At 34.2% G+C, this 22,887-nt stretch overlaps 2 protein-coding genes across 2 annotated transcripts; both read left to right on the top strand.

Moving 5' to 3' along the window:
• The first annotated feature begins 9,312 nt into the window (after window positions 1–9,312).
• Window positions 9,313–17,908, top strand: LOC139898452 (uncharacterized). The gene is made up of 18 exons (XM_071881181.1): window positions 9,313–9,885; window positions 10,304–10,823; window positions 10,924–11,178; window positions 11,283–11,374; window positions 11,480–11,689; window positions 11,784–12,188; window positions 12,913–13,097; window positions 13,183–13,276; window positions 13,371–13,427; window positions 13,538–13,672; window positions 13,756–13,830; window positions 14,078–14,191; window positions 14,306–14,467; window positions 14,678–14,806; window positions 14,960–15,061; window positions 15,146–15,225; window positions 15,403–15,540; window positions 17,129–17,908. The coding sequence occupies exons 1-18, from the start codon at window positions 9,352–9,354 to the stop codon at window positions 17,724–17,726; spliced, it is 3,885 nt and encodes a 1,294-aa protein (XP_071737282.1). The 5' UTR covers window positions 9,313–9,351; the 3' UTR covers window positions 17,727–17,908.
• Window positions 17,909–19,742: 1,834 nt separating this feature from the next.
• LOC139898451 (mediator of RNA polymerase II transcription subunit 20a-like) lies at window positions 19,743–21,647 on the top strand. The gene is made up of 5 exons (XM_071881180.1): window positions 19,743–19,883; window positions 19,990–20,132; window positions 20,703–20,881; window positions 21,029–21,118; window positions 21,286–21,647. The coding sequence occupies exons 1-5, from the start codon at window positions 19,870–19,872 to the stop codon at window positions 21,517–21,519; spliced, it is 660 nt and encodes a 219-aa protein (XP_071737281.1). The 5' UTR covers window positions 19,743–19,869; the 3' UTR covers window positions 21,520–21,647.
• The last annotated feature ends 1,240 nt before the right edge of the window (window positions 21,648–22,887 follow it).

Raw genomic sequence — 22,887 nt, 5'->3', positions numbered from 1 at the left:
AAATCATTTATAAAACCTGCATGTATTCTCATCCCAAAAATATTAGATTTTAAAAGTGGGACTATAACTCACTTTCACAGATTTTTACTTCGTCGGGAAGTAAGACTTGGCCACTGGTTGATTCACGAACCTATAACAATATATACATATATATCAAAGTATGTTTAAAAAATATTTACAACACTTTTAATATATTTTGATGTTTTAAGTTTATTAAGTCAGCTGTCCTCGTTAGTAGCCTACAACTAGTTGTCCACAGTTAGATGTACAGAAATAAATCGATAAATATTATCTTGAATCAATCCACGACCCAGTGTATACGTATCTCAGTATTGATCACAACTCAAACTATATATATTTTGGAATCAACCTCAACCCTGTATAGCTAACTCCGACATTCACATATAGAGTGTCTATGGTTGTTCCGAAATATATATAGATGTGTCGACATGATAGGTCGAAACATTGTATACGTATCTATGGTATCTCAAGATTACATAATATACAATATAAGTTGATTAAGTTATGGTTAGAATAGATTTGTTACCAATTTTCACGTAGCTAAAATGAGAAAAATTATTCAATCTTGTTTTATCCATAACTTCTTCATTTTAAATCCGTTTTGAGTGAATCAAATTGCTATGGTTTCATATTGAACTCTATTTTATGAATCTAAACAGAAAAAGTATAGGTTTATAGTCGGAAAAATAAGTTACAAGTCGTTTTTGTAAAGGTAGTCATTTCAGTCGAAAGAACGACGTCTAGATGACCATTTTAGAAAACATACTTCCACTTTGAGTTTAACCATAATTTTTGGATATAGTTTCATGTTCATAATAAAAATCATTTTCTCAGAATAACAACTTTTAAATCAAAGTTTATCATAGTTTTTAATTAACTAACCCAAAACAGCCCGCGGTGTTACTACGACGGCGTAAATCCGGTTTTACGGTGTTTTTCGTGTTTTCAAGTTTTAAATCATTAAGTTAGCATATCATATAGATATATAACATGTGTTTATTTGATTTTAAAAGTCAAGTTAGAAGGATTAACTTTTATTTGCGAACAAGTTTAGAATTAACTAAACTATGTTCTAGTGATTACAAGTTTAAACCTTCGAATAAGATAGCTTTATATATATATGAATCGAATGATGTTATGAACATCATTACTACCTTAAGTTCCTTGGATAAACCTACTGGAAAAGAGAAAAATGGATCTAGCTTCAACGGATCCTTGGATGGCTCGAAGTTCTTGAAGCAGAATCATGACACGAAAACAAGTTCAAGTAAGATCATCACTTGAAATAAGATTGTTATAGTTATAGAAATTGAACCAAAGTTTGAATATAATTATTACCTTGTATTAGAATGATAACCTACTGTAAGAAACAAAGATTTCTTGAGGTTGGATGATCACCTTACAAGATTGGAAGTGAGCTAGCAAACTTGAAAGTATTCTTGATTTTATGTAACTAGAACTTGTAGAATATATGAAGAACACTTAGAACTTGAAGTAGAACTTGAGAGAGATCAATTAGATGAAGAAAATTGAAGAATGAAAGTGTTTGTAGGTGTTTTTGGTCGTTGGTGTATGGATTAGATATAAAAGATATGTAATTTTGTTTTCATGTAAATAAGTCATGAATGATTACTCATATTTTTGTAATTTTATGAGATATTTCATGCTAGGTGCCAAATGATGGTTCCCACATGTGTTAGGTGACTCACATGGGCTGCTAAGAGCTGATCATTGGAGTGTATATACCAATAGTACATACATCTAAAAGCTGTGTATTGTACGAGTACGAATACGGGTGCATACGAGTAGAATTGTTGATGAAACTGAACGAGGATGTAATTGTAAGCATTTTTGTTAAGTAGAAGTATTCTGATAAGTGTATTAAAGTCTTTCAAAAGTGTATAAATACATATTAAAACACTACATGTATATACATTTTAACTGAGTCGTTAAGTCATCGTTAGTCGTTACATGTAAGTGTTGTTTTGAAACCTTTAGGTTAACGATCTTGTTAAATGTTGTTAACCCAATGTTTATAATATCAAATGAGATTTTAAATTATTATATTATCATGATATTATCATGTATGAATATCTCTTAATATGATATATATACATTAAATGTCTTTACAACGATAATCGTTACATATATGTCTCGTTTAAAAATCATTAAGTTAGTAGTCTTGTTTTTACATATGTAGTTCATTGTTAATATATTTAATGATATGTTTACTTATCATAATATCATGTTAACTATATATATATATATCCATATATATGTCATCATATAGTTTTTACAAGTTTTAACGTTCGTGAATCACCGGTCAACTTGGGTGGTCAATTGTCTATATGAAACCTATTTCAATTAATCAAGTCTTAACAAGTTTGATTGCTTAACATGTTGGAAACATTTAATCATGTAAATATCAATCTCAATTAATATATATAAACATGGAAAAGTTCGGGTCACTACATGAAATGGATCCAAGCTCTCTAGCTTAGGGTTCCATCACCTCATTTGACTTAGATTGTGCTTATACTTGTTGAATTGATGTAAAGTTTATAGCTTTAGTTGTTATTTTGAATTGAAATTGTGTTAAGACTAAGGATATGATGTAACCTTGGTTCATCATCCATCTAAGACTCATGAATGAGTTGTGTTCTTACTTGGTCTTAACATATTTTGTATTGATGGTTAATCTTGGTCAAAAGTGATGCTAAACCATCAACGAGTTGTACACTTGAAGCTACAAGCATCAAGGGTGAGAACCGTGATGAGCATCAAGCACTAAGAACCCCACCGGAGCACTTGTCTACTGATTTTCGTATCTGATCAGACCACCTGGGCTACTGGAAAGTTGATTTTCAGTTAGTTCGGTTCGAGTAGATGATTTTCCGTTTAGGCCTCGTCTTAATCCGAGTTACGGTTTAGGATTTATGGCCCTCCGAGAGTCACTACACCCTATTAACGTTGTGCTGAAATTTCTGACCTACTTGCACTTAGACCGTCACCACGGTCAAAATAAGACGAGTTAGGTTCTGAAAATTGGTCACCTGTTAGGGGACTCATATACGGAGCCATATCCACTGACTATGCGTCTTTTCGATTTACGTAGAGGTCGTAGCAGCTGACCGAAGTCAGCCTATTGTTTCGATCTCTATTCTTGACTAGTTTACTTAGCTTTTATGATGATGAACGATGATGATGATGACACTTAAACTTATTTTATGCACTATTAGAATTTATAAAGACAACCTACTGACCTAGTAACCTTTGATTTAGGTTGACGACCTTTCGGACCGACTTACTACTTGCGTACTTTCATTACCGACTTTACCGCTTTTATCACTGTGAGTTATAGCATCCCTTTTTACTTTAACTATTTTGGGACTGAGAATACATGCGCTTTTTACATTTTACATACTAGGCATGAGTACTTAAACTTTATATGTGTGTGGGTTATACAACGGCATAAACATTCCCTTTAGCACGGTAACATTTAGTCATTGGTCTTTGAACCGGTGAATGCGAATCTTAGATATGGATCCATAGGGTTTGACATCCCCACTCGGGCTAGTCGCGCTAGAATTTAACGGGTGTTTAATACTTCGTGAACATACGCACTCGCCAAGTGTACTTTCAGGGGGTTATAAACATTAAGTCTAGTTACCGGGTGCCCACGGTTATACATATACTTTTCATACTGTTTTGATACACTGTTTGCAGCACTGAAATCTCGTGGCCTATCTTACGTTACTATTACAACTTAAACTATAGCTCACCAACATTCGTGTTGACTTTTTAAGCGTGTATTTCTCAGGTGCCTAGAGGTTTATTACTTCCGCTGTTACACTTGCTGTCATGCTGTTATAGACCTACTGTACTAGTTATCCGCTGCATTACTAGAGATGTCTCAAATTATGAAACCTATGTTTTGCATTCGTAAACTCATGTTATTTTGGAACAATGGTTTGTAATAAGTCTTATGACATGTTATCTTTGTAAAACGTTATCTTTTTAATGAATGCGAATCGGTTTTCAAACAGCATGTAGTATTCAACCGTGTAAAGATCCTGTTGTTGATGAATCGTACACGATGGTTTTGTACGGGACGTCACATATGGTTCTCATTTTGTAGTCCACTCACTTAATTAGCCAGAGATCTAAGGTCCTTACTCATTTTAGCAAAGTTGTCAACATACATATCAGGCAATTCAGGGAGCATTTTATCATGTTTATTAGATGTAGGTTCATCTCTAGTGGACACATTAGGTTGGACAGGTGGGTCATTAGGTTTCTTAGAGGGTGCATGCAGTACATCAGCAACATAATCAGAGTTGTTATTTACAGAGTTATAATATTCATGTATTATATCGGTGTAAAGTTGTACCTCTTCCTCATCATCAAAAGAAACATTGTCAGGAGCACGATTCATGTTGGTGAGTTTCACTACATTAGCTCGTTCGGGCTCCTGTTCACTGTCTGACCAGTTTAGCCAAACATGATCTGAGGCTTTGAGGACCTTCCCCTTTTCGGCATCTTGGGCGAGCAACATCTTTTTCTTGTAGTACTCGGCATCCTTTCGTTTGGGTGGTCTACATTCTCGTGCAAAGTGACCTGTTTTACCACAATTGAAACAAACATTATCGGGGTTCTTGTTGTCAGGAGCCCGGTATTGAGTGGTTGAGGTTTCGGGTTTTTTGTAGTATGAAGAGTTGGATGAGGTTCGATTGTTGTTGTTTTTGCTAAAACCTCCAGATGATCTCCCGAGATTCAGTTGCTTGCTGAACAATGCGGCAGCCTTGACGAGATCTCGATGTTCTTCATCAACATCAGAGTATGTGTCCTCATCAGAGGAAATGGTTTGTTTTGCTTTGAGTGAGTTGGAGCGGTTGGAAGGGGTTTTGGTGGAGCTTTTGTTAACAAACAGAGCCATTGGATCACTGGTTTCAGCGAGGTTGAATTTAGGGTTTTGAGCGGCTAGAACATCAGGTTGATGATTCATTAGTTTCCCTACAACTTCATGGATGTTGTACTTCTTGGTGTTTTTGGAGGCACGGAAGTTGTTTCCGTATGGTGTCCAGGTGGCATTTAGTTTCTTCAGAAATTTCATGTTCAGCTCTTGATTCTCCTTTTTCACTCTAACCTTTTTTACCTCATTAATGACTTCACAGAAACGTCTGTAGCAGTACTTTAGAGGTTAGTCAGGTTTCTGAAAGTAGTCCTCATACATTGCGAGAGCTATGTCAAGTTTTGTCTGATCGGATTGGCTGTATCCTTCCTGTTGATGGGTGATTTCATCTAGAAGTTCTTTTCCAGATTTCAGAGAGCTGACGGATTTGTACATGTCATGAGGAAGAGCTTGCATGATAATGGACCTGGAATCAATATCGGCTTGAGCTCTCTTGGCTACTTCACCCTGGAGTTCATAGGGTTTTAGAACCGCGCCGGTGTCAGGATGAAGTGAGATCTTAGGTCCATTGAGAAATGATTCCCAGTGGTATTTGGTTTGTTCTCCTTTTTCATCGATGAAGTTGTCAAATCTTCCTTTCCATTCGTCAAACAATCCCTCGAACAGCATGGGAGGACGAGTATCCGAGCCCATGACCAAAGCATCACGGTTTGCAGTAGCCATCTTAACTAAGAGTGTAGACTGAGTGGTGCAAAAGAGAAGAGGTTTTGAGAGTGGGAAATCAAGAAAATTGGATAGTGAAATTAGGGTTTTGGTGTAAAACCACTTTTAAGAACATGGTGGTTTTTGAGCAAAGCCAAATTTCAAGTCAGAATGTGTTTTCGAGCAGCAACAAAATAGTTATGAAGGAAAGTCTTAGAGCAAATATTAGAGCAAGCACCTAGATTTCGAGCAGACAAGATAACAGAGCACTGGCCTATCTTTTCGAGCAGACCAAGTTTTCGAGCAGCTAAGGTATTCGAGCAGGTAAGGTATTAGAGCACTATCCTAGTTCTAGAGCACTTAAGCTTTTCGAGCAGACAACTAGGGTTTCAAACAAAACCAAACCTTCTAGACAGGGTGGTTTTCGAGAAAAACCAGGTTTTCTGACAGCTAAGTTTTCGAGCTCTAGGAGACAAAGTCTAAGAGTTTCGAGCAAAAAGAGATTTTTCGTGCAAGGTTTTCAGACAGTAAAAACCACTGTTTTCAGACAATATTTTAAATTTTAGGACACAATTTTCGAGCAAAGAATCAAGTTACACACTGTTTTCGAGCAAAAGTCTCACTATCCTCACTGTTTTCGAGCAATTTTGACTGAAAACACTTTAATCAGTTTGTTAAGTTCAAAGAGTTTGACTTATAAGTGAGAGAAAACCTATGCGCGTGAACTCTTACACATCAGTACAATCTTATGCACAAAAGGACAAGTCCTTTGTCCTTTATGACACAAATCAAGAGATTATGTCAAGGACATGTCCTTTTCACCTCTAAAATCTATTGGGTAATAGCAATTCGGTGGGTATTAACTAAGAGTCCAAGATTTGGAGCCAAAACAGACTAGACAGGTGGGAAAATGACCAGAGTTATAGGGCCTTTAAATAACCTTAACACATATGGAGTGATAATTATCATGCAGGTTTCGATTAAATCTTGTTATAAAGTGACAAATACATAGTAACTCAGTTATGGCAGCAAAAGCATGAACATTCAAACATGAAATATGAACAAAGTACATGAACTAAGCACTAAATTAACATGAAACTTCATGAGTTTCATACCATTTTGACATACATATCGTTTTCATGAGATAAACATGTTAAGCATACTTCAACATAAAACGAAAAACACGATAGATTAGAACTAGAAATAAGTTTTCATGCACAGAACTTTAAGAAACATATTAAAATAAGTTAAGACATGAGATTTTTCAGTTCATGTTAAGTATTTTAGACAGATTTAAAGCAAATCAGTGACCAAATAAGGAAAAAACGTGATACCTAAACCGAAGAACACCAAACACTTCAAAACACGAATCTAGAAGCTTCAATCCTTGAATCTACTAGCAAGATAGCAAGTCCCGCTCTTATACCAATTGTTAGTCCCTAAAGAAGCCTAGATCGACCGGTTTGTGAGTTGATTAGTGGGTTAGAGGTATTAGTTAGCAAGAACACTTGAGAGAGAATACAAGAGATATGTAAGTGCAAATGGATAACTAGTTGCATTAGATGTGGAGAGGTTGTTTATATATGACAACCTCCATAGTTACAAAAGTTACATTGTTACCATGGTAATTACTAGTAAATACAATACAAACAAAGATTAAAATCGTGCGCCACTAAACTATTACATAAACATATGTCAATATATATATATATATATATATATATATATATATATATATATATATATATATATATATATTAATATTTTCGGCGTAAAAAAAATCTAATAATTAATATGTAACACGTAGATATGAAAATTTGTCAATGGGTTAAAGATGATAACAATATTATAAGAAGTATAACTTTCGCTTAGAGCCTAAATTAAATTTTAGACATGATTTAAAATTTATGGAAATTTAATTATATCATTTTCATAGTGTCTCATTTTTAATTTTTTAATTTTTTACCTAGTTATTGGTCGGAGGTCCTTTTGAAAGCAATGTCTTTATCCGTAAAACAGAGAAAGATATCACTTTCTCTACTCTTTAAGTGTTTCACTATGACTGGAGAAATGACTTCTAATTATATCTAAGACAGATAAAAGATTTCTATATCTTGCTCCTCTAATACCCTACACATATGTGATTGAGTTTTGTTGTTGTGTACATGTTATAATAAGAAGAATAAAATATTTAAATATAATAACTAATGCCGATTAATATTTATAATACGGAGTAGTTAATAATAATTATTACCCCTATATACTAATATGCATGGAAGAAATTGTAGTTTCAGTTTTATCCAAATGTCGTTTTGAGTTCGCGTTCACACTACACCCGGCCCCTCAAATTCGGGTTCATATACACAACAACCCCCAATTTCTACTTTTTCAGGGGTAAAAAACGTAAATATATAATTTTAAAAAAAACAAAAGAAAATGATTCCACCCGTATTTTTAACGGGCCCTATCTTCTCGCTCGGTCTGAGTTAAATTTTTCCGAGACCACCGTTCAACTCAAAAAAATCAGACGGACACAACGGGACTAACTATGCGCGAAACGGACATCGTTAAAAAAACACTAAATAACAGGCCCTATATTCTCGCTCGGTGCGAGCTAAATTTTTCCGAGACCACCGTTCAACTCGATATTATTTTACGAACACAACGCGACTAACTATACGCGAAACGGACATCGTCAAAAAAACTCTAAATATTTCGATCTATATTTCATACATATACGTACACGTCCAACAAACAACCCAACCTACTAGATATATTAGGTACCAAACAACGTATATACAAATATGACCGCGCGTTGAATACAACCGCAGCAACGCGCGGTCGAATTTTTTCTAATTGTATATGATAAGTTGATAACAATTGTATTTGCAAGCATTTGACCCTTACATAAGACATTGCAGTATTATTATAAAATAGATCATAACTAATTGTTAATCATTTTTACCGGCAGTGTATTTCACGGGCTTAATGATATAATGAATGCGATTTATCATAACTATACTAATCCTTGAACTGGATTTTTTTATCTTAATTCTTAATTAAAAACGAGGATAAAAAGCCCGTGTTTCGCTGCAGGGTAGTTTTGATATCTCATTCACGCTTGATTTCTCGTAAAATATCGCGAGAACTGGTTCGTCTCGCGAGAAGTTAGTCAACTTTTTGGTCAATTTGGGATTTTAGGGTTTTTTCCCTTTAACACGAACGTACATACAGCACAGAACATAGTCCACTCTTCTTTACAAATACAAGGCGACTAGGGTTTCCAATCTCGCAACAACTTCTACAGTTCTACTTCGATTATCAGGTACAAATTACAATATCAATTTCCCTTTTTTTTTTTTTTTTTATCAATTTCTTTAGCCTCCTCAATCTTGCTTGATTTAATTCGATATCAATACAGGCTCTTTTTCCAATAATTACTATCCATTTCGTTATGTACCGTGTTCAATATATGCTGATTACGGGGAAAAAAAATTTGATTTCTAATGAGTTTGTGTTATGTGAAGTATTGATTTATAATCAGTTTATGGTTTTATTATCTTACATTTATATGGTTTCAATTGTTTTGATTTGGTATGATGCAGGTACAGGAAACAGCACAAGGGGTAATTGTTAACTTCAGAGACTTCAAATATATTATAAATACAAACAAGCATCTGTTATTTGTTGCTGCTCAATAGCCGCCGTTACCAAACATGATGGATGCTCAGATTTTGCAGCAGAACCCATTGGAAGAAGAACACGATGACTTCTGCAACTCAATACTTTCAAGGTTTAATAACTCAACCGACCCCAAACACCATAACATCTGTTCCATCATCGCTGATATTTCTCAGTCCCTTAAAGAACTCAATCATCCTCTCACACCCGTTGCGTATTTCGGTGCTACCTGCACTTCACTTGACAAACTGGTCGTATTGTCCTCTTCGTCTTCAGATTCCATAAACCCTAATCCATCTCACCATATCGAACCTCTCATAACTATCTTATCTTTGCTTCTTCCTCGTATTTCTTCTCCTGTTATAAGAAAGGAATCTGAGTACATCTCCGGTCTAATTACTCGTGTTATTATTCTATCCAAAAATAACTTCACAGGCGATTGCACCGTTCTTGTTTCTGGATTAAAATGTATTTCACATTTATTAATTGTTGGTCTACGGACTAGCTGGTCTGATGTTTCTCATTTGTTTGGAATCCTTTTAAGCTTTATAGCTGATTCCCGTCTCAAGGTAATAATACATAACACATACATTTGTTTCTACGTTAGATTAGTTAGCTAATCTGTTGTTTTTATTTTCATATTCATCATGCTTGGTATGATCAGAAGGTACTTGTATTACTTATTATTTAATATGAGCTAATAATGTTAGAAAGACTGATAAGCAATAAGCTTTTGCCATTTTGGACAATATTCTTCAGTTGTTTTATATAGATTTCTAACTAAATTTATACACTTTGATTGTATCTTGGCGTTTCACTAGACTCTCTAATAATTTGATCTATAGATTTAGGTATTGCTCTAGCTATTGTTCTGGGGACATATATTTGGTTCAATACTTTGATTATATTAGTAACTTGCATAAGTTACTAAAGCTGTGTTCTTTTTTTTTTTTCTTTCTTGCTAACTAATAATCCCATTTGATTCAGGTAAGACGTCAAGCGCATGTTTGCCTTCGTGATGTTATGCAAGGATTTCGAGAAACATCAGTTTTGTCACCTGCTAGTGAAGCAATTGCAAGCACCTTTGAGAGGTTTCTTTTGCTTGCTGGAGGGTCAAATGCAAACACTAAAGAAGAAGGATCTAGGGCTCAGGATTTTTTGTATGTTCTTGATTCTCTGAAAGACATTCTTCCGCTGATGTCACTCAAGTTCTCAACGAAAATTCTTAATTACTTTAAATCTCTTTTGGATCTGCACCAACCTGCAGCAACCCGTCGAATTACAGATGCTCTGTATACACTCTGTCTTCAACCATCTGTAGAGGTTTCTCCTGAAGCACTGATAGATTTGTTAAGTTCATTAGCCAGCTCAGCATTATTAAATGAAATGTCTGGTGACAACTTGACATTCACTGCTCGAGTGTTGGATTCCGGGATGAAAAAAGTGTTTTATCTTAACCGGCAAGCTTGTGTTGTCAAGCTTCCGGTTGTTTTCAGTGCTTTGAAAGGTTTGATTGTTAGCTTACACAGTTTTTTTAATAGTGGCTATTATTATAGCAAAGCGGTGCATGATTTTTAGTAATTTTGTTGTGTTTTCTGGGGTGACAGATATCTTAGCTTCTGAACACGAGGAGCCTTTATCTGTTGCGGTAGAAGGATTCAAGAACTTAATACATACATGCGTTGATGAGAGTTTGATTAAACAGGGTGTAGAGCAAATTATGACAAATGGACAAGTGAGAAAATCGGGGCCCACTATTATTGAGAAACTTTGTTCTATAGTTGATGAACTACTGGATTATAGTTATGCTGCAGTCTGGGATATGTCATTTCAAGTTGTGGCAGCAATGTTCGATAAACTAGGTACTTTAAGTGCTTATTTTAACTTCATTTATTAATTATTATTGTAGTTTTTTTATCAGGTAACGACAAGTGTGTAACCTCATTTTTTGAATCTACTTTTTCAGGTGAGTATAGCTCTTACTTCTTAAAAAACACTCTTAAGAACTTGGAAGATATACAAAAGTTGCCAGATGAAGACTTTCCATACAGGCAGCAGGTATATTCGATATATGAAATATCTCTTTCATTTAGTTTTTTTATCTAACTAATTTCAAATCTCTCATTAGTTTGACATATTTATGTATAACTTTGGTTTATGCAGTTGCATGATTGCTTGGGGGTGGCCCTAGTAGCAATACGGCCTGAAACATTTTTAAAGTTTCTACCTTTAAATGTAGAAGCTCAAGATCTCTCTGATGTCAATGAATGGCTTTTTCCTATTCTGAAGCAGAATATCGTGGGTGCTCGTTTGAGCTTCTTTAATGAATATGTACTAGATACAATTCGGGTCTTGAAGCTGAAATCTGCAAAGGTACAAGTGTTGTTGTTGTATGTTTGAACTTTACTGTTCATTTATTTTAAACATTGTTATACAGTGTCTTGATACACTTACTTTTATTTAACAGTATAAGCGAGAAGAACAAATTTTGTACCAACGGAGTATCGATAGAGTTGTATATCATTTATGGTCTCTGTTACCTTCATTTTGCAACTACCCGTTGGATACTGCTGAGTGTTTCAATGATCTGGAAAAAGCATTATGCCGTTCACTTAAAGAAGAACCTGATGTCCGGGGATTGATATGCACCAGTTTGCAGACTCTAATTCGTCAAAATAATAAAATTGGGGAAGCTGAAAATGAGGCTTTTTGTAAGGAAGTCGGTATTTGTGAGCAGCGAGCAGTTGCTCGCTACACTTCAGAAGTGATGGCTAGTAATTTGGATGCGTTAAGGTTTTCTGCACGTGAGCTTTTGTCTACATTATCAGGTGTTCTTCTCAAGTCTTCGAAAGATGATGGTGGATCGTTGCAGGTAGCCCCCCTGTTCATCAAATTTTCTATTTTTCATTTTGTTGCTATTATGTTATTTACCATTTCAGCTGTTTCGATTAATTTGTTTTTAGCAATGCCAATTATAAATGTTTTTTGAAGGGTTTCAGCTGTTTGTAGTCTTAATTTGGTATTAGTCAAAGATTTCATGCAGATGCATTTTGATATCAATCTATTAATTTCATGATCTGTATGGCATATTATGATCTCTTGTATGGATTACAGTGGATGCTTACTTTTCCCTTTCTTTTGTTTGCCTATCATGGTGTGTGTACTGGTAGAAGTTGCAATTTGTTCTTTTTTAAAAAAAAAAAAAATTCTTATTGTTCCCAACTTAATAATAAGCTCATTATATAATGTGATAAAAGATTATATCGATTTATAAGCTGCATATTCGTGATAGCCTTTGGGCTTTGTTACCTGTACTGTTATGCAAATTAGACATCACATGCTCTTGTTTTTTTTTCATATCTTGAAGATTTTTGAGAATTATTATAGTGATTTATATATATATATATTTACCGGTTAGTATTTAGTAGTTCTTAGGTATCTTACTTGCTTGTACATTTGATCTTTATAGATGTTGGCATCTCAATTTTGCATGATTAGTGCTCTAATTGATTGGAGCTAGTGTTGGGTTTGAATAAAGTTATCCATGGATCAGCTGATGCTAAATTACACGGTTAATTAAATTCTTATTTTTGTAGAAAACAATTGGGGATGTAGCATCTATAGCTGACAAAGACGTAGTCTCGAGGTTTTTCAAGACCACGATGCAGAAGTTACTGAAGGTGACAGAGGAGGCTGGCAAAGTACAACATACCAAAGCTTCGAGGTCTTCTATGGAAGTAGATAATTCATCCAATGAAACATCATCTTTGTCACAAACGAGGTACGCCTCTCATAATTTCTAGTTCAATAATATCACTTTGAATTAAAAAGTCATATCTTTTTATACATTTCAATTTTTTTTGCAGGACACGGTTGTATGACTTGGCAGTCTCACTTTTACCAGGCTTAGGTACAAAGGAGGTTGATCTTTTATTTATTGCAATAGAACCTGCATTAAAGGTTAGTTGATCTTATCTTCACGAGGAATATGCCAAAATTAACTTGTCATGTTTGATGAGTAAATTTAACCCAAGTGATTGACGTCTGATTGTAGGATGCAGAAAGTTCAATTCAGAAAAAGGCTTACAAAGTTCTTTCAACCATCCTTGAGGTATTCTATTTTGCATGACAAAAAACATGTCAAAAATGTTTGATATGCTAAGAGTTTCAGATTTAATTAAATCATTGGAATAATTTTGACAATTTGATTTGATTGGGCAGCATGCTGACGGCTTCATAGCAAGAAAGCTTGAAGAGTTGCTCAAACTGATGTTTGAAGTGATGCATTCATGTCATTTTTCAGCCAAGCGGCATAGACTCAACTGTTTATATTTTTTAATTCTTCATGTCTCAAAGGTAATATCCAACAACATAACCGAATGTAATTTACGATTCCCACACCACACATGTGCATAAACTATGGTCTACTTCTCTTGCAGGATAAATCAGAACAGATGAAGAAGCGTGAAATTGTTGCTTCATTTCTGACTGAAGTTATACTCGGACTTAAAGAGGTACTGTACTAACTGAGATATGAGTGGCACCCTTTTTAAATTTAACTATTTAAAAAGCTTATGATATGTAATCAAAATGAATAAAGTGTGGAGTAAATTTGTAACTATTTAAAAAGCTTATGATATGTAGGCAACATGAATAAAGTGTGGAGTAAATTAGATGCTTAGTTTACATTTAATCTACTACTGGCCCTTTGTTGATTTTTATTTAAACCTGAATGAATGTTATGGATGTATGTTTTTGCAGGCTAACAAGAAAACAAGAAATAGGGCATATGAGATCATTGTTCAAATTGGTCATGCCCGTGCGGATGAAGATAAGGGTGGTAACAAGGAAAGCTTGCTTGACTTTTTCAACATGGTAGACAACTAACTAACTTACCTGAAAGGCCATTCTGTTGCTTCTGTAATCGTTAATCAATTAATTAATAAGTGATTTTCATTTGGTTTGTAATAAATAATCTCGGTGGTGTAGGTTGCTGGCGGTCTTGCTGGTGAGACGCCTCACATGATCAGTGCTGCAGTCAAGGGCATAGCTCGTTTGACTTACGAGTTCACAGACCTTGTTGCTACTGCTTTCAGTATTCTTCCATCCACATTTCTTCTTCTCCAGAGGAAGAATAAAGAGATTAATAAAGTAAGTATATATTTTATATTTGCTGTTAATAAATAGTACAGTAGCTGGTTGAAAATTTCCTTCAAATTTTGAAATATTTTAGAACATATTCTTTTGTGAGAATGAAAATTATGATTTCAGGAGTGAAATTAATGGGTTTAAAGTTGCCAACTTCTATTGTATTGTATGATGTTCAGGAGTCTAATCACATAGCCATGCTTATTGGTGCAGGCTAACTTGGGCTTGCTAAAGGTATTAGTTGCCAAATCACAAGCTGCAGGGTTGCAAGACCATATGAAGGGCATGGTTGAAGCCTTGTTGAGCTGGCAAAGTAGCAACAAGAATCATTTTAAAGCCAAGGTTAGTTTCATTTATTTACCATTATAAAATATATATATTGTGCGTGTGTTTCTGTGTTCAATTTTTATGAAACATGTTTTAGAGTAAGTTATTTGCTAAGTTTTTTGTGTTCCACTAGTGATACTTTAACCTTTAGATGATTTGTATTGACAGGTGAAGCTGCTTTTTGAAATGCTAGTAAAGAAATGCGGGCTTGATGCTGTTAAGGAAGTAATGCCTGAAGAACATATGAAGCTGCTCACAAATATAAGAAAGGTTTGTTTTTAATTATGTCATTTGTACAGTTAATTTGAACTAATAAACTATATAAATACCAGTAATAAATATATTGAAATGCAGACAAAGGAACGAAAAGAGCGGAAACATACTGCTAACACGGAGCAAACTGAATCTCGTCATTCGAAAGCAACTACCTCCAGGTTTCTTTTGCTTTTTATTTATTAACCATTGTGTCATACTGCAATCAACACTACTTGTAACTGTATGGTTACATTTTATTCTAAACAACATTTTTTTTGTTCTAAACAAGATTGTGATTGGTTATGGCATTTAAAACATTTTTGTTAAGTATTAAGTAGTAGTGTTATCTTATCCAGGCTGAGCAGATGGAATCATACAAAAATATTCTCTGATTTTGGTGATGGCGAAACTGAAGATGGCAGTTTTGAAGAATTGGATACAAAGACTTTTTCTGGTCGACGTAGCAACCATAACTCCAAAAAATCTTCACTCAGGTTCGTAGTTGAATATATATATATATATACACATATATATATATACACATATATATATATACACATATATATATATACACATATATATATATATATATATATATATATATATATATAGGGGCAGGATCAATGGGGAAGTAACCAAGCGGGGGGAAGCAAAAAGAAAAAAAAAATTCGTTTTTTGAAAAAACTTTGTTCACGAACATTATAGATTGGATGAAAATAAGAACATTTAGAAAAGACACTTCGTGATGAATGTTATTATTTTGGCGGGAAAACGATCGACTAAAATAACATTCAAGATAATATTGTTCGTGAAGAATATGAACGTTTTTTTTTCATGTTTTGTGAAGTAAAATTTAGCCCAGTTTAGGGTTTAGGGTTTAGGTTTAGGGTTTGGTGTTTTGGGTTTATTCCATAAACCCAAAACACCAAACCCTAAACCCTAAACTCTAAACCGTTCGTGTTAAAAACTCAATCTAAACCCTAAATCTAAACCCTAAATCTAAACCCTAAATTTCTAAACCCTAATATCTAAACCCTATAAACCCTAATATCTAAACCCTAATATCCAAACCCCAATAGCAAAAACCTCAACATACGCTCGAAAAACACGATAATTGTTATATATTACTTCTTCGAGCGTTTTTCCGCCAAAATAAAAACATTTATCACAAAGTGTCTCTACTAAATGTTCATATTTTCATCTCATCTATAATGTTCGTGAACAAAGTTTTTTCAAAAAACGAAAAAAAAAAGTTTTTTCTTCCCCCCGCTTCCCCCCGATTGGTTACTTACCCATTGATCCTACCACTATATATATATATATATATATATATATATATTGGGGCAGGATCAAGGGGAAGTAACCAATCGGGGGAAGCAAATTTTTTTTTTCTTCGTTTTTTTTGATTTTTTTTTCCCGGCATCAAGATCACACGAAAATATGAACATTTAGAAGAGACACTTCATATGTTATTATTTAGGCAGGAAAACGATCGACAAAAATAGCATTCAAGATAATATTGTTCGTGAAGAATATGAACGTTTTTTTTCTTCATGTTTTGTGAAGTAAAATTTAGCCTGATTTAGGGTTTAGGGTTTAGGGTTTGGTGTTTAGGGTTTAGGGTTTAGGGCCAAAACACCAAACCCTAAACTCTAAACCGTGCGTGTTAAAAACTCAATCTAAATCCTAAATCTAAACCCTAAATCTAAACCCTAAACCCTAAATTTCTAAACCCTAATATCTAAACCCCAATAGCTAAAACCTCAAAATACGCTCGAAAAACACGATAATTGTTATATATTACTTCTTCGAGCGTTTTCCCGCTAAAATAATAACATTTATCACAAAGTGTCTCTACTAAATGTTCATATTTTCATCTCATCTATAATGTTCGTGAACAAAGTTTTTTCAAAAAACGAAAAAAAAAAAAATTTGCTTCCCCCGCTTCCCCCCGATTGGTTACTTCCCTCTTGATCCTACCCCTATATATATATGAGAATATGGTCTGCTGTTATTTTATTTATTTATTATTAATTATTAGTTGCATACACAATATGATCAAAATACATTAAATTTTTGCAGGGCCAAGAGAGCAGGGAAGAGCTTGCCCGAAGATGCTTATGACCAATTAGATGATGAACCACTTGACTTGCTTGACCGTCAAAAGACAAGATCTTCTCTTAGATCAGCTGGTAGTCTAAAAAGGAAGCTACAATCTGATGATGAGCCAGAAATAGATGCTGATGGACGGCTTATAATTCGGGAAGATGAGGAACCTTTTAAAAGAGATGCAGTGGGGCCTACAGGGAGCGAATCTGATGCGAGGAGTTTTGCAGCAGGTAGTAAGTTATCAATTAACTCCTCCTCACGGAAAGGGGAAAAACGCAGGAAAACAAACGAGACAGGATGGGCGTACACGGGCTCTGAATACTCTAGCAAGAAGGCAGGTGGAGATTTGAAGAGAAAGGGGAAGCTTGAGCCGTATGCGTACTGGCCTCTTGACCGGAAGATGGTTAGCCGTAGACCAGAGCATCGAGCAGCTGCAAGGAAGGGCATGTCAAGTGTCGTTAAGCTGTCAAAGAGGCTTGAGGGACAAAGTGTCTCCAATGCCCTGTCTTTAAAGGGATTGAAATTTAAGAGAAGCAAAAACAAGAAGAGGAGTAATCAGAAAAAAAGATGAGTGATTAGAGAATCATCCATTATGCAATTTATACTTTTTATTTATTTATGGCAAGTACGTTGCTAGTCTTATGGCTTGACATTGTTATTTCTATTGTGGTGGTGGTGTAACAGTTTTGAATGTGTACTAAGATTTCAAATCTTCTAAAAATATCATACGGAGTTAGATTATTCAAAACAAAAATTAGCAAGTAAAGCTGTTCTTTTGTGGGACATAATAACTTTGTTTGTCCACCCATTTACTTGCAGTCTGATTCTCATACATACTAGTGAATTGCCGTTGCATATTCACAAACTGAGTGGTCATCAGCAATTGAAGTTTGAAGTACCAATACAACACAAGACATTGCCAATAAAAATACAACAATTATATTCATTTAATAATCTGTAGTAGTGGCTGTACAGATGTAACTATGTAACAATCCTTTCTCATTCCCATTCCTTGTTTAATCAAAGGGTACCTTCAAGAATAAAAGTAGCACTTTAGCACATATACTAGTAAATTGTGTAATCAAGAAGCACCATTATATTATAATTTAACCCTTCTTAAACAGCTGCAGCTTCTATTTTTGTTTTCATTTTTGATTAACTTGAGTGTCAAACCCACTTTGTGAGCCGACTAATCACATGACGACTACCTGCTTTGGGAATAGCCAGGGTTTTTGTGGACGAACCTTCGTGGCAACAAATGGGTATATTTTTTAATTGTTATACTCTGTAGTTAACGAGTATTGGAGAAAAAAGACTTCCAATAGATAGACGGTAACAATACATTTATTTGTGTAAAATACTTATTTCATTTGTTATAAAATCTTTGGAAAACGTTGACTTTTACTTATCCATTCCTTTTAATTCCTCTAAATTTCTGGGAGTCATACGCTCTAAGTCGTGGCTGTAAGAAACACTAATTCACTCAGAGACATTTAGAAACATCTATATCTATATTGTCATTAACATGCTTATATATATGTTTTTATTAGTTAACATGCTAATTAAAACCATTTAGTTATTATATGGCTTTACTCATTAACCTTGCGATATAACAACACTATTAATCTGAGAGAAACTACACAACTCTTTTAATTTTATTTTAAACTTGGACCATATTTAATGGTGTCGGCGTAATGGGGTGTGACAGGAGTTTTTGTGGGGTATAGTGTTGATGTGATAAATTTGATGGTGTGATGGCATAATGGAATTTGTAAAGGTGATCGAGTGATGGAGTATGATGAAGTATAGATAGTAATTTGATTTGATTGGTAGATATTTTAATTCCTTAATTTTCATTGGCAGAATAAGCCATCTCACCACTTTTTCTTCCCATAATGCTCCCTTTACGCTCATCAACATTTTCCTCTCATCACACCACGTTGTAGCGTGATGGTAACATGATGGAGGTGAAAATGACCCTATCAAGCTGCGTTAAACATGGTCTTAGTGTATCACACACTAGGTGTAGGATGAATCTTTACTATTTTTGATTGAAGTTACATGAATTTTTTAAATTTCGATACACCACAATTACCATTTACTATTTTACAAAAGTAAAAATAGGAAATGATACATCCACTAAATATTTTTAAAAGTAATTCACACAACCAGTGTTGTAAAAAACCCGATTACTCGCCGATTAATTCCTGATTAATCATTTTTAAGAGCAATCTGTTCCGATTCCAAAAATCCGTTTAGTTAAACGGTCAACGTCAATTGATGGGTCAAAATCGAATTTGTTAATCAAGTCGGTCAAAGTAAAAAAAGGTTAACATTTTAACATGAATTTAAACAAGAACTTTATAATTTTTGAGTAAAATAAATAATTTTAGTTATATTTATGGTTTTTTATATATTTACACATATAATTTTTAAAATTTAATATTTAAATGTATTAAATACAATTCTATTAATTCCCGATTAATCTCCGAATTATGGATTAATCAGACTAATTAATCCCTAATAGCTAAGTTTGCAACCTTCCACACAACCATTCAATTTATTTACCTTCCACGTGCATCTATCTATCTCTCTTTATTAGTTGACCAGGTTTTGCGTGAAGAAAAATTAGGGTTTTTTGGTTGCGGGCAGAGGAAGGAGAGGAAAACACAAAATCAAGTTGAGAGAGGATATTTTCGATTACACAGAAAACCATGCCTATAAAATGGTAACTGATTACAAACATACTTACATGATCTCTCTTGTTCATTAATTTTAATTTTATTATTATTAGGAATAAATGAATTGAATGATTGAATTGTAAATGGGTTTAGGGTTTTGCACTGGCAGCCGAATGCGGGACATACGGTGAACAGTCAAATACTTGCAGAAGTATCACAATGTGTTGAGAGCATCAATGGTGTTAAGGATGGCAAATGGAAAGCTACTCTCAGCTTTTACAGACCTGTTATTAAAGGTATTAATTTTTATTTATTATTATATCTTAATCAGTTTATGTTTCCCTTGATTGATTCAGATGTAGTATGTATCTATAGTATGTAGTATATTTTTACTTTTCCAGAACATTCAAGATGTATCATAATCCATTTTTCAAAACAATAATGTAGTTTAATTGATTATTAACAGTATTATGTAGTTTATAAAACCCAAAAGAATGACAGAGTAGCAATTCAGTGCTTTTTTATAGACTATCAATTGGTAGTCTAAAACATCAATTCAGTTATTCAAGTATTTAACTATGATTCTTGTTTTTATTTGTAATAATATAATATTATATGGAATATGAAATGGAATGGATGAAGTAGACACATCATCAGTATCCGTATCCGTTCAAGCAGCAGGTTGCTTTTTTAGACTACCAATTGATAGTCTGATAGGAACTAACTACAAGCACATAACACAGCTAACACTTGCAAATATATCATTATATAAAACATCAATTCAACTATTCAAGTATTTAACTACGATTCTTGTATGTATACCAAGTCTCTTTTAATGTTAACGGGGCTAATTTTGTGTATTTTAGAGCAAGCAAATGCAGCAGAATTCCCACGTGACTTTCTGGGGATATCATTACCAGAGCAGCCCAGCAAATACTACTTTGTTTTAAGGGGACAACGGTTAGTTCTTGAGGCAGATTCAACTATCCAGACTATAATGGAAAAACTCCAGTCTTACAAAACTAGAGTAGCACTCAATTTTGAGGTCAGCAATTTCATCACCCTATCATTTTTCATTCTATTATCTACATTTTTTTTACTTGTTTTCTGTACAACATATATTTCCATCCTGCTATAACTTTTAAAAAAAAAATATATATATATTTTATTTTTATATCTATTTCTAATGTAGGGAGTTCAATATCAGCTTGGTGATTTTCAGTTGAGAGTGGGTAAAGTTGTTTCAATTCAATCTGAAAGTTTAAGGGGAATTGTTATGGAGGTACAAACACTTCCGTCAGCTTTTTACATTTTTGTTTTTACAGCAACATTCATGCTACAGTGAGGTTATTTTTTTGTGGGAAAGAGTAGAAAACTAAGAATCCAAAGTAAAAGGAAAGTTTGGAAGTGATTTTAACTAGAGCTGTTGTATTTATTCATGTGATGCAGATGGAATACCGGCCCATTTCTTCGTGGGAAAAATCACATAAAATAATGGGCGAGTTTTTTGATATATGGCAAGAAGCTCTGTCGAAAAGACCATTACCAGGTCATTTTGTACACATGGAACCAAACTTTGGGGAGTTTGGCCTCTCTGGTCAATACACATTGCAACACACAGCTGTTCAATACGCCACAATTATGCTTCAGATGATAGCCTCTGCTCAATCAGTTAGAAACTAGAACATGTTCAGGGCGTTCTAAGGTCGTCTGGTTTAAACTTTGAGTTTGTAAAACATATGCGGAGCCTTGTAATTTGTGAACTATCTTTATTATAAGTCTGAAAATTGTAAACGTATTTGAGCAAGCAGTTTAGGTAGTTGATACTAAATATGACCAAACATGATGTTTATGTTGCCATTTTTGATTGCTGATTGTAGGACTAGAGAGCGATGTGTATAAGCCCGCCGTGCATTCCAGCATTCATATTGGGTGTGGCATCAACATGGGTCATTTGTTTATTAGAAATGTAAACACGATATCAGCCCTAGATTGAATCATAATATTGTAATGGTCAATCGAACAATTTACTCTGGTATTTTATTATCAGGTGTCCTTTGAACCAACATAGGAATTGGAATCGGAAACTGAAATTTATTTTTGAAGGTATTTCGTATGCCCGAGAGACATGTTAAATTAATGTGGCCACTATGTTATGATCCAAGTCGGGTCATACCCAATAACAGGCTTACCAACACCTTAATCGTATTTATTCTTAATGAATGGATCATTAAATGAATACGCGACACTTGGATTTTAGAAAATCGGTTTTCTAAAATATTATTACTTGAGATAAATTATTTGGATAATTTATATGATAAGCATTTAATTATTTGCAAGATTAAATAGTTATGTTGTGATACATTTTATAAAAGGGTTTATAAAATATAAGTAACAATGCATGGTATATTATTTAGCAACAAGTTTATAAAAATTAAAAAGTTGCAAATTTTATAAAACCCCTTCATGGGGGACGGTTTTGGAGAGACCAAGGGGTCTCACCCATGCTCTTTTGCTACTTTTGAGATGACACAATATCACATACACATGCTTAATTAATCTACCCATGCTTTGACTCAAGTAATACAAGACTACATGCATTTTCAAACAAGAAATATATAAGAAAAACACTCTCCCTTTTTGAGCTGCATTCTGGCCGAAATTTTGGGTAAGAAAAGAGAGTTCTTAGGCTTGTTTGAAAGCTTGTTTTCAAGTGTAAATAAATCCTAACCATAGTATTAGGTGTTGGGTAAAGTTTGGGGTATAATCTCTTGAGGTCTCATCATTTTGAGGTTTGCATTCATCATCATTTCCGGGTTGCTGCTGGCTGAATTTTCTCAGCAAATAGAAGAGGTTTCTAGCTTGGTTTTATAAGAGCTTAAGTGTGTTAATCCTAACATAACTTAAGGGTGGTGTTGGTGCATCAAAAGCTTGGAGTTTTCGCACTTACTAAGCTCCATCTTCATCATCCTTTTAACCTCCTATCTTGGAGAAGGTATAACATCTATACTCCCTTGTGTTTTGTAAGTATATTTCACAACTTGATCCTAA

The sequence above is a fragment of the Rutidosis leptorrhynchoides genome, chromosome 3, assembly GCF_046630445.1.
Source record: "Rutidosis leptorrhynchoides isolate AG116_Rl617_1_P2 chromosome 3, CSIRO_AGI_Rlap_v1, whole genome shotgun sequence".
NCBI classification, from domain to species: Eukaryota; Viridiplantae; Streptophyta; class Magnoliopsida; order Asterales; family Asteraceae; genus Rutidosis; species Rutidosis leptorrhynchoides.
The sequence above is the reverse complement of the archived record's forward strand: the minus strand, read 5'-3'. Positions and strand labels throughout refer to the sequence as shown.

Bases quoted from the DNA above. Each gene is read 5' to 3' on its own strand.
- LOC139898452 (XM_071881181.1), top strand. From the start codon at position 9,352: ATGATGGATGCTCAGATTTTGCAGCAGAACCCATTGGAAGAAGAACAC. The intron at 13,098-13,182 runs GTACGCCTCTCA...TTTTTTTTGCAG, and splicing joins TCATCTTTGTCACAAACGAG to GACACGGTTGTATGACTTGG. The intron at 14,807-14,959 runs GTTAGTTTCATT...TTGTATTGACAG, and splicing joins AGAATCATTTTAAAGCCAAG to GTGAAGCTGCTTTTTGAAAT.
- LOC139898451 (XM_071881180.1), top strand. The intron at 20,133-20,702 runs GTATTAATTTTT...TGTGTATTTTAG, and splicing joins TTACAGACCTGTTATTAAAG to AGCAAGCAAATGCAGCAGAA. The intron at 21,119-21,285 runs GTACAAACACTT...CATGTGATGCAG, and splicing joins TAAGGGGAATTGTTATGGAG to ATGGAATACCGGCCCATTTC.